Here is a 15,877-nt window from a genome sequence, read left to right on the forward strand (position 1 = left end):
GGGAGGAGTAAGGATGCTGGCTACAGGATGGGAGTAAGGATGCTGGCTACAGGATGGGAGTAAGGATGCTGGCTACAGGAAGGGAGTAAGGATGCTGGCTACAGGATGGGAGGAGTAAGGATGCTGGCTACAGGATGGGAGTAAGGATGCTGGCTACAGGATGGGAGTAAGGATGCTGGCTACAGGATGGGAGTAAGGATGCTGGCTACAGGATGGGAGTAAGGCATCCAGGCTACTGTGAGACCAGCTGCTGCTGTAGCTCAGCTCCCGACTTCACTCTGAGCAGTAACAAAACCATTATTATTAAACAGACAAATGATACTTTGGTCTAGGGAATGAGGCTGACATGCCCTGGATGTAGCCATCTCAGTCTTCAAAACGCAACAAAACAAAGCAAAACATTGGCTTTTGGGGTCTGGGATGTAGATCAGTTGGTAGACTGACTGCCTAGCACGTGTGAAATTCTGGATTGAATCCCCAGCACTGCCTGCACGGGATGTGGTGGTACATTCCTGGAATCCCAACACTATGGAAGCGGGGGGCAGAAAGATCAAAGTTCAAAGTCATCCTCAGCAATGCAGTGAGTTTGAGGCTAGCCTTGGCTAAAGATCCTTGCTCCAATAAACAAAGCAAATCATAAAACAAAGTAGAACCAAGTCCAAACCCAATGATTCTAATGATTTTATTGCTCAGTGGCAAAATAAATCAAAGCAACATTAATTTCAAAGTCACTGTGAATCACATTGAGACACGTAAGTGACTGCTAGGAAGCAAGTCTGAGAGCTGGGACCGGGCTTGGGAGGAAGGCATCGCAGTGTGTATGTTCTTGTAAACATCGGTACAGGTAGAGAGCAATTTCCCTAGGTGATGTGAGCTAAGCTCCAGCTTCCTCTGTATGCAGAGAGATGAAGCATCACAGGTTCATTTCCACTTCCCACCTGCCGGAGCTGAAAATGCTGCCCTAGAGAAGAATGGATTCTAAGTTGGCTACATTTATTCTAGGATGTTTTTCTCAGGTGCTCCCCTGTCCCTGGTCCCCTGCACAGTGGACTCATCCTCCTCCATGGAGTCCTACAGGCTGCACGAGGGAGGGAAGAAGTCATGCTCCTGATGCAGAGGGTATGAAATGAAAATGGAAACTCTCAGCTACTTCCCGTTCCCAGCCCCACCTGCTTTGGGAAAGAGCACCCCTTCTGAAGGGCTGTCTAGTCCCGATGCATAAGGACTCCTTCCCTGTCCTCACTCCCACTTCTTACTGCTGCTTGCTTCTTTCTGGGCCTCTGACTTGGCTGCCACCTCTGTGAGTCACTGAAGTAGCAAGGACTCCCCGGCAAGCATCTGTAGGTAAGTCAGATCTCTGTGCTTGGTATGGCGTCGGTTCAGCCCTGCCTAGGATGTGCTCCAAGGACTGAAGAGAAAGAAAGAACAATCCTGCCAGCAGAGTCACAGACTGAGCAGGAGCTGGAGTGAGGCCTGGGATGTTGGCAACTGGGAGGTTGGCCTTCTTGATTCTCTGCAGGAGTCGTCATGTTGATTGGCCAGCATTGGGGGCAATAATCCGGAACCAGAGCAACACCTGGCTACTCAGATCCAAACTTTTCACTAGGACCACACCATGACCTGGAGCATACTCCAGCCTTGCACAGGTGGGCAGGGAGGGAGCTGAGTCCTGGGGCAGCCTTGGCTACAGCCCACTTACTGCCCCCAGCGGCCCTCAGCTCTGGGATGCTGCTCTCTGGCATCCTGGATGTGCTGTGCAGTGGGTCTGCTTCCAGATTGCTACCACAGTCTCAGCTATTCAAGTCTCCCTGTTTCCTGGGCACTTGTCAGTGCAGCTGCTCCTCTGGGTGGACACAGTGAGATCAGCAGAGCTGGCCTCCTGCACGTGGAGGGAATGCCACAGTCACACGTTTGCCAGGACGTCCAGCGGGACGAGGCCTCTCTTCTTCCCGCTGAGGACTCTGATGAAGCCGTCCTGTTCTTCCTCAGAAGTCACACAGATCTGAGTGCCAGGGGAGAGAGAAGAAAGGCTTCAGTTCAGCAGGAACAAGTGGGGACCTGCAGCGTAAGCTGCTGCTGACTGAGGGTACAGGAGGAAGGAGGTGGCTCAGGGAGGGGGAAGTCGGGGTGGCAATGTGAGGAGATGCTCAATAAAGCAACACACACAAACCTGGGTTTGGAACCAGGCCCAGATACAGAATATTTTCCGGGCTCCAGCTTTTTGAGTAAGGATTAACAAAATGGTTTTAAATACTGTGACTCCCTGAAGAGTCACCAGAAGGGAAGAAGGACAAAAATGTCTCATAGACCTGGCATGAAGCATGCGAGTTTTCAGTTTATTATGCTGAAGACTCAAAATAATAGCTGTCACTCACTGGCTCCTGCCCAGTGCTTGGAATTTTATATGTGAATTGGCTAACACCAGGAAGCCAAGAGACAATTTCATTAGTAGCTCCAGGCAAATAAACACGAGCATCTCTCATATTCCAGAGCAGGCACCTGTGTGAGACTTCAAAGGAGGCCGTGAAAATCCATTCGGGTGCACTTGTCACTCACTCACTGTTCACAGGCCAGTGAAGGACAGAGAAAGAGATGGGACCAGATGTGTGCAGAGGTTCCTGGGGAGGGTAGTTCTTTTTTCCTCCCTTCATGAGCCACCTCCACAGTTGAAAGTTATGCCTTAGTATGTATTTCCCAGACATAGCCTGAGGCATGACCGAAGAGCTACATGGGAAGGGGCTGCTAAGAGTCTGAAAGACTCCACAGTGGTCCAGGGAGGGAAGAAACCAGGCAAGAGCGTGACTCAGCTGGAGAGAAGTCACAGGAGTCTGGACACAGATGGCCCCACTTTGAGATAAGGAGTCTAGACTGACCTAGGACAAGAGATGTACAGTTCAGTTGAGGCAGTGCTACTTTCCTAAGGGGCTTACTAGGAAGGAGCTGGGAGTGTTTACAACCCAGAGGTAGCAGCACCCCCCAGTAAATGGAACCTGGACGAGGTTTCAGCAGAGTCTAGAGCTGGATGTGTGACCCCCTAGGGTCTGGAACATACACGGGGCTGGTATGTGAGCTGTGTTTCAGAAATCTGACTGCAAAGAGACTTAAATAACACCCTGGGAGGAGTTAATGTCAGAGAGTGTGCCACAAAGCCCAGATGTCTGTCATCTGTGAGACAGAAGTAGCTGGACAGACAGACAGACAGAGAGAATTCAGTGTGATCAAGATAGAGGTGGATAGGTGAAGAGTAGAAGAGAAAGGTGGAGCTCACTGTCAAGGTCTGGAACATACTGGAAATAGAGGCCATGCTAAGCCCTGCTAGGCCCCTCAGCTCATGTTCTGACTTGTCTCGGTGGCTAGAACTGGGTCCGAGCCAAGCACTAAACAATCACGGACAGTAGAATGGGACCAATTTGGTCAGCTTAGAATCACCTGGGTCACACGAGATGTGGGTGGGTCACAAGACTAAGGCTCGACCCTGTGCACCACGGCTAAAGGGCAAATGTGACAGCTGGCAGAGGATAAAGGGTTTCCAGACGACAGCTGAAGGGGCCAGACTGACTGGAAATGGGATCTTCTTAATCCTCTTCCACCCCTTTCCACAGCCTTTGGTTCTCCTGCCGTCTGCTCTTTCCATACCCTCTTTCTCTTTCTAGCCAGAAGACTTCTCAAGGGCTGGCTGTATTTTCTTCCTGCCCAGGCCAGCACAGTTACTGCTGGGGCAGACCTGGCCTGGGTGTCAGCCTCTATGGTGGAGATGGCACAGTGCATTCTGAGGAGGGACACCCTGCCCCTACACAATGCATGGCTCCAGCCATCTGGGCCAACTATGACTTGACCCTTTTTAATACGGGGTGAGACTGTTTATGGTCTCCTAATTTTAGTACTGAATTTCTTTCCAAGTCTGTTTTCCAGAGCACAGACTCTTTGCTGGGTTGGAAACTCCTACTTTGGACTTAAACTGAACTCCAGATCCCTTAGTCTTTTGTCATAGTAGTCATCATCATCACCACCACCATCATCATCTTTAAAAATGATTTATTAATTTAGTCATTATTTACTTTTGCTTTATGTGTATGTTTTGCCTGCATGTAGGTATGTGCACCACTTGTGTTCCTGGGGCCCAGGTCAGAAAAGGGTGTTTGATCCCCCTGGAACTGGAGTTAAAATGCCATCAGGATTGGCCATGTGGGTGTTGGGAACTGAACCCAGGTCCTCGGGAAGAGCAGCAAGTGCTCTTAACCATGGAGGCATCTCTCCAACCCCACGTTACTTTTTTCAACTGAATACATGTGTGTATCTCTGTGCACACAAGTACAGGTGCCCATGGATGCTAGAAGCGTCAGGTCCCCGGGAGCTGGAGTTTCAGGAAGTTGTGAGTTGCCTGATGTGGGTGCTGGAACTGAACTCAAGTCTTCCGTAAGAGCAGAATGTGCTCTTAACCGCTCTCTCCAGCCCTCACCATCACCATTTTAAGGCCATGCGTCTGTGTTTCTTCCCTGGGTTTCAAATCCGGTGGAGCCGGGCTGGACTTAGGCTAACGTACTCAGTGTTTCTGGGAGGACTCACTCTGTTCTAGTCATGGCTTCCTCTAATGGGGCAGGACCTGGAAGCAAGACAGATGGAGTATCTGCTGACAGACTTTGGGAAAAGGTTTTCCTGCTCTACCAAGAGGTGTACTCAGAACATTTCTTCCATTGCCTAAAAGGGATTTGTTAAGTGTCTGCGGGCATCTGTGACCTGTAGTGGGAGGCAGCCAACATCCTGGAGACCTCAGAGGAGAAAGGTGACGGAATTTAGATCTCTGCCCATGGAGTCAAGGCAACCCACAAACCACACTGCAAGACCCTCCTTGTGCACTTTGAAGGAAACTTGTGAGGCTGAGTCAAATCAGTCTCCGAATTTATGATGTGCGTGTTCACTATTGTTGTCATAACAGATTATGGCCAACTCAGTGCAAGACAATAACCTCTTGCACTGTGGTTCTTAGGGCTGATGGCATGGGACTTGACAGATTTTTTTTTTCTGTTTAGAGTTCCAAGATCAAGGTTAAGGAGGGCAAAGGACTCTATCTTCTTTCTTTTCTATTTCTCCAGGGGTGAATTCAGTTTGAGGTGCACTGAAGTTTTTGCTCCTGGTGCTTGTGGGGCTGAGGTTCCCACTTCCTTACTGTCTATCTCCCAGGGGCCACTCTTAACTGCTGATGTCACCTGCACTCAGGCTCTGTTCTCCATCTTTAAATAAAAAACAAAACAAAACGAAACCCAGTGGGTTGAGTCATTCTTGGGCTTTGTCTCGCTTGGACCTGCCCTTCTGTTGTGTCTCTCTTCTGCTTTCTGCCGATGCTTCTCCCTGCTTTAGCAGGGTACATTTCTGTGCTTCTGGGGCTCACACAATTAGATTTGGCTGTCCACCTGACAGAAGAACTAGTATCAGGGTCCACAACCTTCATCGCATCTGCCTAGAGCGTTTTGCATAACATCTGGACTAGCTTCCAGTGCTATAAGCAGAACAGCTCAGGCAAACACACCTTTATTTTCCCACAGTGCTCAACATCAGAAGTCTTAAAGTCCAGCTGTTTCTCAGGATGGAGTCTCTTCCTCAGATCTCAGAGGCGATGCATCTCACTGTCCCTTGCAGCTTCAGGAAAGTCCACCTGCTTTCCTCGGCTCACAGCCTCATCTCCTGTCTTCTAGGCCAGCACTATAGCATCTTCAGCTCTTTTGACTTCTGCCCTCATCTCCTTTTCTGCCTCTGACCTATTGATTTCCTCTTAGAACTGCTGCATTTACACTTACCCCACTGAGATAATGCAGGACAGTGTTTCCCCGACAAGAGCCTTAGCCATATCTACATGGTTCTTTTTTTCAACATATAAAATAAGATGCTCAAGGATTGGGGCATTAGGGCAGAGGCAGCTTTTGGGAGCTGTTGTCTGTTCAATAAAATGAAAGCCTTGACAATATGCAGGAAGTCTGCTTATGCATCCGAGAGGTTGACATTCTTTGGTGTAGTTGAAGATTCATTCTTGATGTTATAGGGTAGAATCTCTGGAGGTGCAAAGATGATGTCATGGGATGCAAAGGAATTTAATGTAGAGGCAAAGAGGTTGACTGTGGAGAAAAGCCTAGGAGGAAATAACACTTTCCTCACTGCTGTGATAAGATGCTTGACAAAGAAACATAAGAGAGGGAGGGAGAGTTTGTTTTGGTTCACAGCTCTGAGAATCAATCATGGCGGGGGAAAGCATGGTGGTGGGAGTGTGAGGTGGTTGTGTCCCCAGTCAGCGAGCAGAGATAGATGGGTGCTGGCACTCTATTTGCTTTCTTCTCTTTATTCAGTCCAGAACCCGAGTCTGTGAGATGGAGCTGCTCACACTCAGGGTTTGTCTTTTGTCCACAGTTGAATATTTTAGGAAACACTCTCACAGACCCTCTCAGAGGTGTGTCCAAGGCATAAGAAGCAATGAGAAAATGACTTGAAACTGAGGTAAATTCAAGTAAAATAGGGACAACCTTGAGACGTTCTCTTAGGAAGATAAAAGAGATATATAAGTGGAAGATGTATAAAACCTGGAAGGGAGATATGGTAAATTAGAGATGCACCAGCAAAAGGATTATTAAGGTCCAGGCTGAAGGCATAGTAGGATAAATTGGGAAAAACATTGGTCACATATCACAGACCATGTGTAATTATTTCTTCTGCTCTATTGACAGCATAAGAGACTATGAAAAGCACATAAGCAAATTACATAATTGCCCCATAGGTCTGTGATAAAATTATAGCCTCTTTTCTATTCAGTCAATGTAGAATAGCATAAAATATTATTTACCTCTCTAACTTGACAGGCATAAAAACTAGTCATGTTTCATTCTGGCAAGAATACAGTGACCTGGGTATTCATGAAAACAGGGATGGGTAGAGACTGGGACCAGCTTTCTGGAAGCAGCTTAGCATAGATCAAGGATGGTAAATGTCTTTTAGGTGGGGCTGGTCACAGCACTTGCTGCCAAACCTGATAACCTGAGTGTGAACCTTGAGACACACATGACTGAAGGAGAGAACCAACTTTCCCAAATGATTCTCTGACATCTACATCCATGCTGTGGCATGCATACATGCACATACCACATGCAGACATACATATACACACACAAATCAGTAAATGTACAAAAGTCTCATATCCATTTTCCTGTAACTTCTAAAGTCTGAACTGAAGAAATAATCAGAATTAGAGAGAAAGATTTAAGTTCAGTGCTCTTCGCTGTAGTTATCAATAATAGTTAAAGATAAAAAAGCCTCTTGAATATCCAGGAGCAGCAGATATTTAAACACATTTTTATAGATCTAGACCAGGGTTAGCAAACTCATTCTGTAAAGGGTAAGTAAATATTTTAGGCTTGCAGGCCATGCCATTTCTGTTGCAGTGGCTTAACTCAACCATTATAGGATTAAAAACGATACAGAAGTCTATACATACACATACATACATATATATACATACATACATACATACATATATATGTATGTGTGTGTTCACGTGTGCGCACGTGTGTGTGTGTGTGTGTGTGTGTGTGTGTGTGTGTGTGTGTGTGTGGTGTGATGCTAAGACAGAACCTTGAGTATATTAGGTAGGCATTCTGTCCCCAGCTCCAGTGTAGACACTTTCTAAAAATGTTATTTAAAAAAACAGAATGGGGACTGAGATGATTCAGTGATTGACAGTTCACACTGCTTTTGGTTCCTCCCCCCATTATCAGCCAACGCAATCTCCTGTAACTCTAGCTTCAGGGATAGGATGCTCCCTTCTTTCTGAATTCCATGAGTACGACACTCATGCACATACTAACGCATGGATATACATAATTAAGAATAAAAGTAAAACCCTAAACCTTATAATAAAAACCCTAAGTTACCAGATTTGGCCAGTGTGCCAAAGTTTGCCACTCTGACGTATGTACAACTGTTAAAAATTATATTTTGCTGAAACTAAATAGAATTATACAGCATAAATAAAATATGATATTAAACTATGCCTTCAAATGAAAGCTTGCCATGAAACATGTCAAAGATTTAATACTAATAATAAGTTGATGGTTGAATTGTTTTGGTTGCTATTTTCTTCTGTCTTTAAAAATATTATTTTCTCAATTTCCCTATAATAAACAAATTTCAGTTTTATAATCTAAAAATAATTTCTGGTTTAATTTTTTTTGCAATAGCACAAGGAATCCATGAAAACATTTCTACAGTTACGACAGAACCATGAATGATGTTATAAAAACGTTTTAAAGGAATTTAAAGCTGATTAAGTAAGATTCTTCTTAAGTTTAAAAAAAATGAAGAAAATTCATTCTGTCAAGGCAGACTCCTACGTGTTCATAATGGATAACTTAATTCCATCTGGAAACTAGCGCTCTGTGGATAAACAATGTAATAATTATGAAAGATTAACCTCAGAAACAGAAATGTGATTTAATAAAGAAGCATTGCATTTATTTTCAGAATCAATTTTCTATTTCTGTGTTAATGGCCACTTGTCTCTTTAAGTTTTTAGAGTGATAAATATCACACTGGCTATTTTCTGTTGCCCACAGGGCGCCTTACACTGGTCTTCACCATTGCAGAGGACACCCCCATTGAGACGTGCTCTGAGTTAGGACAGTGGGAAATGACTTTTGTTAAACACCCCTGGTGTCCAGGCACCATGCTGTCTCTATACAGGTGGCCACACTGAGCTCTTAGGTCTGCCTCAGGGAGACGCTGCTATAGTGATGTTTTTAGGTGACATTTAGAGGTGACTATCCAAACCACACAGAACACAGATCTATTTCTACCTGACTTTGGCATCAATGAACTTCCTACTGTGTTACATTTCTTTAAGAGGCTTTTAAAGTTTTCACATATATTAAAAATATAAGAAGTTAAAGCGGATGTCAAGTTTGAACTTTTTTATTCGTTATTATTATAACATCGATTTTTTTTGGAGTCAGGGTCTTACTATGTATGTTGCCTTGACTGACCTCGAACTTACTATGCAGACCAGGCTTGTCTTGGATTCACAGAGATTGGCCTGCTTTTGCTTTCTGAATGCTGGGATTAAAGGTGTGCTTCATCATGCCCAGATTGAACAATAATTTTTTATTTTTTATCTTTTAAGGTGTTTTGAGACAGGGTTTCTCTGTGTAGCTTTGGCATCTTTCCTGGAACTCACTCTGTAGCCCAGGCTGGCCTCAAACTCACAGAGATCTGCCTGCCTCTGCCTCCTATGTGCTGGGATTAAAGGCGTGCACCACTACTGCCCGGCTAACAACAATATTCTTAAATTAAGGCTTTTGTTTGACCTTATGTAGCCCAGGCTGGCTTAGACCTCCTGATCCTCCTGCCTTTACCTCCCCCACACTGAGATGACAGTGCACCACCTCAGCTCAGCTCAGAGGATTTTCTGTACTTGAAAAAGAAAACCTAATGATCAGCATCCCCACCCCTTCCCTTATCTAAGTCCATGTCTTCAGTGAGCCAAGTCGAGTCGGGAGAAGTGCTGTGGGAAGTATGGCAAATGTGTTGCTAATTAATCAATAAAACACTGATTGGCCGTTGGCTAGGCAGGAAGTATAGGCGGGGCAAGGAGGAGAATAAAGCTGGGAAGTGGAAGGCTGAGTCAGAGAGACACTGCCAGCCACCACGATGAGAAACAGCACGTGAAGATGCCGGTAAGCCACGAGCCATGTGGCAAGGTATAAATTAATGGAAATGGATTAATTTAAGCTATAAGAACAGTTAGCAAGAAGCCTGCCACGGCCATACAGTTTGAAAGCAACATAAGTCTCTGTGTTTACTTGGTCGGGTCTGAGTGGCTGTGGGACTGGCAGGTGAAAGAGATTTGTCCTGACTGTGGGCCAGGCAGGAAAACTCAAGCATCAGAGAAGTATGTGTGTGTTGTGTGGGATATGTTGTGTGTTGTGTGGGGTGTGTTGTGTTGTATGGGATATGTTGTGTGTTGTGTGTTGTGTGGGGTGTGTTGTGTGTTGAGTGGGATATGTTATGTGGGGTGTGTGGTGTGTTGTGTGTTGTGTGGGGTGTGCGTGGCATTTAGAGATGTGGCTATAGCATGGTGATAAAGTGTCCAAAGCTTGGAAGAGAGCAAAGTGCCCAACAGGGAGCCTGCTTGTGTGAGCAAGGGTGGGAGGGTGGACCTGAGAGGAGTAGGAAGTGGGTGTGATCAGGTTGCACTGTATGAAATTCCCAAATAACTAATAAAAACATTATGCCGGGGGTGGGAATGTGCTCAGTAGAGTTGCTGACTTGGGAGTGGAGCCCCATGTTTGTGTTTGTATTCTTGCCTGGCACTCACATGTGCCCCTAGTAAGGCACATAACCTCTGATGGAATCTGTTTCTTCTTTTGTAAAATAGAAACACTCCATGGTTAATCCACACAGTTCACAGGGCATGTGAAAAGAAAACGTAGGACCTAAACGTTATATACATCCGATGTTAAGAACCTTCCCTGCTTTATTCTTGGAGATGGGGTCTCTTTGTGAACCCGCAACGGGGTGATTTGGCCAGTCTTGCTAGCTGCTTTTCCCTGGGTGTCCCTTCTCCACTTGGCTTCTGGGAGGGTGCTAAGGATCTGAATTCCTGCCCTCACACTTCCACAGTAAGTACTTTACCCCTGAGCCGGCCTCTCCCAGTTGCTTCTATGATATTTTGACTCCCACTGAAAAAGACCCTGCCTGTCTTTCCTGAGTCTCTCTTGCTTCTTTAAGGGCGGAAGGTTTGACACAACAAATGACTCAGGGACTCACCACTGCCCAAACCTAGGTCTGTTCTGCTGTGTTTCTTCCTGGACCTTTGGTTTGCCAAGGGCCACCCGGTGCCACTGTCTCCTGAACTTCAGGGTATCCCATAGTGGTGGTGGTGGGGTGGCGGTGGTGAGGGCGAGGTGAGATGCTGTGATAATTTGGTCACACCTGATCTCCTTACTGTTGTCCAAGGCTGAATACGGATGGCTGAGGAGCCTCTGCACCTGCGTCTCTGCTTTTTCATCTTTCAGAGCATTTTCTTTGAGAGCTGTCCTCATCTGGGCACAGCGGTGACTGGACTCTGATCTGTATTCTGTCTACAAGGTTATCGCCACATCCTCCAAAGCCCTCCTTAGGAAAGCCTTATTGTCGACTACCCACTGTCATTGTGTGACTGTTTCCAATTCTCACCACTATGAGATTACTTTGAAGGTCAATGTTCCTTCCCCAGCGTTTTTCCCTGTGCATAGATAGATTATTTTCAGGACTTTATTGCAGAAAATGGAATTATAGCATGCACAGGGCTGAATAATTTCCGTGCTCTTACTACATAGTCTGAAGTAAATACTCAAAATGAGTGGACTGATGCACACTAGTATTTATAGAAAGCCAATTTCACTGACTCCATCTGCTACTGTTCTTAAGATATATTGAAAAACAATGCTCTGATTTATTATTTTATATTTATTATATATTATATCTGGTATATTATTTTATTTTTAAGAATTTTTATTTACTTGACTCTAAAAGAAATAGATAATAAATTTTCTCTAAAAGCCTTTTTTTCACATTGTAAATTAATTTTCTTTAGACTTTCAGGCATTCTATTGACTAGCCACAGTGAAAAGTGAATCATTACTTTGCATGCAATTTCTTTTTTTCTTTTTCTTTTAACATTAGAAAGTAAGCCCAGGGCATGTTCTATCACTGAGCTACCTTCCAAGCTTTGCAATTTTGACACAAGTTCTTGGTTGCTATGTAGTTCAGCCTGGCTTTGAACTCACTATTTATGCTGACCTTGAACTTGAGATTTTTTTTTTTTTTTTGGCCTATGTTTCCTGAATGCTGGAATCTTGTGGTGTAAACTACATGTCCGCTGTGAGGAAGTATTTGTCGATTTGATAATGCCATTTGGAGCCACATAATGGAAAATAAAATGGTTGATAAAGTTGAGTAAACCAGTATTTTAGAACAATAAATCAGTTATAATTAAAAAGTAATGACGGATGGATCATGTGTGTGTGTGTGAGACTTAGTAACTATCTTTGAAGATAACTCCCCAAAATGGGGGAGGAAATGGCTCAGTAGAGAGCACCAGCTGCTCTTATGAGTACTCAGGTTCCATCCCCAGCACCCCATGTCGACTCACAACTGTCTGTAATTCCAGATCCCAGGGGAGCCAACAATGCCTCATCTGGCCTTCCCAGCACCTGGCATGCATGTAGGACACAGACATCTGTGCAGGCACAGTCTCCACATGCATGAAATAGAGTAATAAAATTAAATAGATGGTGTCCAGGATATGTTTGGGGCAACTGTATTGAACAGACGAGTATTAAATTATGAGCATGTTTCATTCTTTACTTTCTTGTAGACTGAGCCTTGTAATTTCCACATTTTCAACTAGAGATATTCATTGTCTTGAGAGTTGCTAGAATTACTGTATGTCAAGAATGCTGAAAGAGGCCAGCTTCTGACTTCCTGAACAGAACATTGAAATCACCTATGAGACTGCATCGAGAAAGACAGGAGATTTCTAACTCTGGTTCCCCACATCCTCTTCTACCTTCTCCAGAATAGTCTTGGAAACTTGAGCGTGTCATTTTGCCCTCAGTGAAGGTGAGGTACATGACTTGAGAAGAAGTAAGTAGGGCTGAAGGACAGCCCCTCTGTGCTGGAAGAAGACACACGGCAGAACATGACAACGCTGAACTGTGATGGCCCCATCTGTTTCTATCTATTCCAGAGCTGAGATAAGGAATCCAGAAGGAAGCGGCTTCATGACATTACAGACGTAGAGGGCTCAGGAAAACCAACAACCTCACAGAGAACACTTCATTCAACATAGCACTGAGCAAAAAGGTATCAGGAACCAGTGGATGAGTACAGGGAGATGGCCAGTCTCTGCCTGAGATAGTTTTCTGTCTGTGTTTTGTTTCTGTCTTACGTTATTATGTGATGTGTATGGACTTTAGGGACACATAGAGTCTTGGAGTCTTGATAAGGAGATCTGAGAGAGCTCTGTGTGATGGGAGCCAACACACCAAGTCCTGGAGCACAGTAGCACACAATGACAAAGTTTTCCCATTACATATTGGTGGGTACAAGCCCAGAGTGAAAACTGGAGTAGCTGCTACCATCAGTGTCTTGTGATCCTCAGACCCAAGTGCAGGGATGAGATGCTCCCTTATGATACTGTGAAGTTATATATGCTTCTTCTCTGACAGATACCACTAAGTGTCTGTGGTTTGAATGAGAAATATCCCCTACGGGCTCATGTGTTTGAACATTTGGTCTCCAGTTGGTGGCGCTGCTTGGGGGAAGTTATGGAACCTTTAGGAGCTGGATCCTTGCTGGAGGAAGTGTGTCACCAGGGGCGGGCCTTGATGTTTTATAACTTATTCCCACTTCCTGTTCTCCTTTCTTCCTCTTCTCCCTTCCTCCCTCTCCTTCTCTCCCTTCTTCCTGTGTTTGAATGAAATGTGATCAGCCAGCTTCCTGGCCCTGTTACCATGCTTTCAATTGCTTGTTACCATGCCTTCCCAGCCACTATGGACTCTAACATTCCGAAAATCTAAGCTCAAATAAATCCTCTTCCCTCTAAATTACTTTTAGTTGTGGTATCCTATCACAATGGTAAAAACTAATTAAAACAGCATGTTTCCTGGCCTTTGGTTTTGCATGTTGGATTCTACGGACCCCCACACCCTTGGCACAAGATCATCTTTTCTCATTTGTCCCAGCTTGTGTATGTGTGGTGGCGCTTGCGTCCTTTGCTTACCTGGTTCTCTTTCAGTGTTATCTGTCCCTGGTCCTTGCAGCCGATGAAGGTTCTAACACACCTATAAATCCTCTCATGCTGCTCTACTCTCTGAACAAAGTTGGCTGGAAAGAAACCAACTCTGTCCCGAATCTTTCCCTGAAATGGAAGAGGAGGCATTCAGCGCAAACATAACATTTATTGTTACTGTCACCACCGAAGGATTCTTATTTCTTTTTGAAGACCAAAATACCTACTTTCCACCAATCTTCATTGGAGTCTTCTAGAAGAGTAATCATGTCTCCCGGCCTAAAAATGAAGAATGGATGAGTCGGTTGGGGAAGTAAAATGAGGAAGGGAAAATATACTTTAATGTGAGATAGTTTTTCATCCACTCAAACTATCCTAAAATAAATAGAAATGAAACAAACACCATTTCACTGGCTCTTCCCTCCCAAGGAAAGGGAAAGCAAATACAATTGTTGTGCCTTATTGTTTTTAAATGGTGAATATCTTTACTTGTAGTACATGAAGATCATAGTCACATTTCACAAATGCCCAGATTCAATAAGTATCAAGGTATGTTTTGCCCTGAGTCTTCCATCTTCTGTATGTCCTACCAGATTTCCCCTTGCATCTATGTAGATATGGGCTGTATTTTGCTTTTATATTGTTTAGTACCTACATCTAAAGCCAGCCACTCTCTTTATTATTATCTTTATTTGTGATGGTTAATTCATTGTCATCTTGACTGGATTAAAAAACACACAAGTGGGCTTGGGGAGATGGCTCAGTGGTTAGGAGCACTGGCTGATCTTCTGGGTTCAATTCCCAGTACCCACATGGCAGCTCACAACTGTCTATGATGTCAGGTCCAGGGGATCCAACACCCTCAGACAGACATGTCTATATATCTATATATCTATGCAGGCAAAACACAATGCACATGAAATAAAAATAAATAAATTTAGAAAAAGGAACACATGGGACATTGGTATGGCAAGGTTTCATGTATGCTGACCAGGCTGGTCTCACACTTGGTATGTAGCTAAGGGTGATGAAAGGCTACATTTTCATATTTGTCTCTTTATCGGCCAACACCGTTCCTAGGGCCATCCAGACACAAGAGATGGAGTAGGAGGCCCCACACCTGTGAGAAGTACTGCACTATCTCAAGCTAAGGAGCACAGATACAGGGAGGGAGGAACTTAGAGGTCAATGCAGCTGTGCACTGCAGAGCCAGCATCAGGGATCTTGCCCACTTTTGAATTTGCTCCTATACTTAGGAATTTATATTTTTTCTGAGTACAATTTTTATTTTTTAAGACCTGCTGCTCTTGTTCCAGTGCCTAAGAATGTCAAAATGAGTTTCTTCAAGAGTGCTTCCAGTACCACACAAATGAAAAGAAAGACTGCCAGGAGAGGACAAACCCTGGGAAATTCCTGACAGGGAGCAGCAAGCCCAGGCAGGGGGAAAAGGTGACCAATACCCGAAGAATGGCAGGCCCCTGTGGCACAGCCTGGGCATCTGAGCATCAGGAGGCTAAAGCTGGGGGGGTTGCCTTGTTCAAGTCAAGCCTGGGCTACAAAGTAAGTCCCAGGCCAGCCTGAGCTACAGTGTAATATCAGTGCAGTACCTCTGCCTGGGTTGGACATGGTCCTAGGGGATTCCAACCGCATCCCCTCACCTTGAGTCCTTAGACACTGAACCATCTTCCAGTCCTTTTCTTCTTCCAAAGCCCATTGACCCATGACCTCTGCCTCTGTGGGAACAGCTGTGTTTTCCCTTCACAAAACTTACTTTTTTTTCTACAATTCATGTGAGTGCTTTAGGATTTAGAATCTCCCATGAAAGTGATGGATCATTAAAAGATTAAGAATGCAGGCAAAAGTCACAGTTCCTGCCCACTCTGTTGCAGTAGCCCCGCAGCAGTAAATACAGCTGACATTTTGCCATTTCAACAGTCACAGCTGCCTGCTGGTGCCACTGAAAGAGAGATGGCTGAAGAAAATCGCTCTTTCCCAGGTGAGGGATTTAATTAAGCACTGTGGATGAAAGTCATTGTCGAAAAATCTTCTAAGCTCCAACAGATTTTA

General features: G+C 44.7%; 1 protein-coding gene across 3 annotated transcripts in view; it reads right to left on the reverse strand.

Moving 5' to 3' along the window:
* Nucleotides 1-664: 664 nt before the first annotated feature.
* The window catches only part of Stac (SH3 and cysteine rich domain), a 121,845-nt gene continuing 106,632 nt past the window's right edge, over nt 665-15,877 (reverse strand). For all 3 annotated transcript variants that reach the window (XM_059268800.1, XM_059268799.1, XM_059268801.1), the window contains 3 exons: nt 14,038-14,089; nt 13,802-13,939; nt 665-2,002 (listed from right to left, as the gene is read on the reverse strand). In XM_059268800.1, the coding sequence (XP_059124783.1) occupies nt 1,904-2,002; nt 13,802-13,939; nt 14,038-14,089 (289 nt within the window). In that variant the 3' untranslated portion in view covers nt 665-1,903. The remainder of the gene's footprint in view (nt 2,003-13,801; nt 13,940-14,037; nt 14,090-15,877) is intronic.

Source organism: Peromyscus eremicus, chromosome 7 (assembly GCF_949786415.1).
Source record: "Peromyscus eremicus chromosome 7, PerEre_H2_v1, whole genome shotgun sequence".
Classification (NCBI taxonomy): Eukaryota; Metazoa; Chordata; class Mammalia; order Rodentia; family Cricetidae; genus Peromyscus; species Peromyscus eremicus.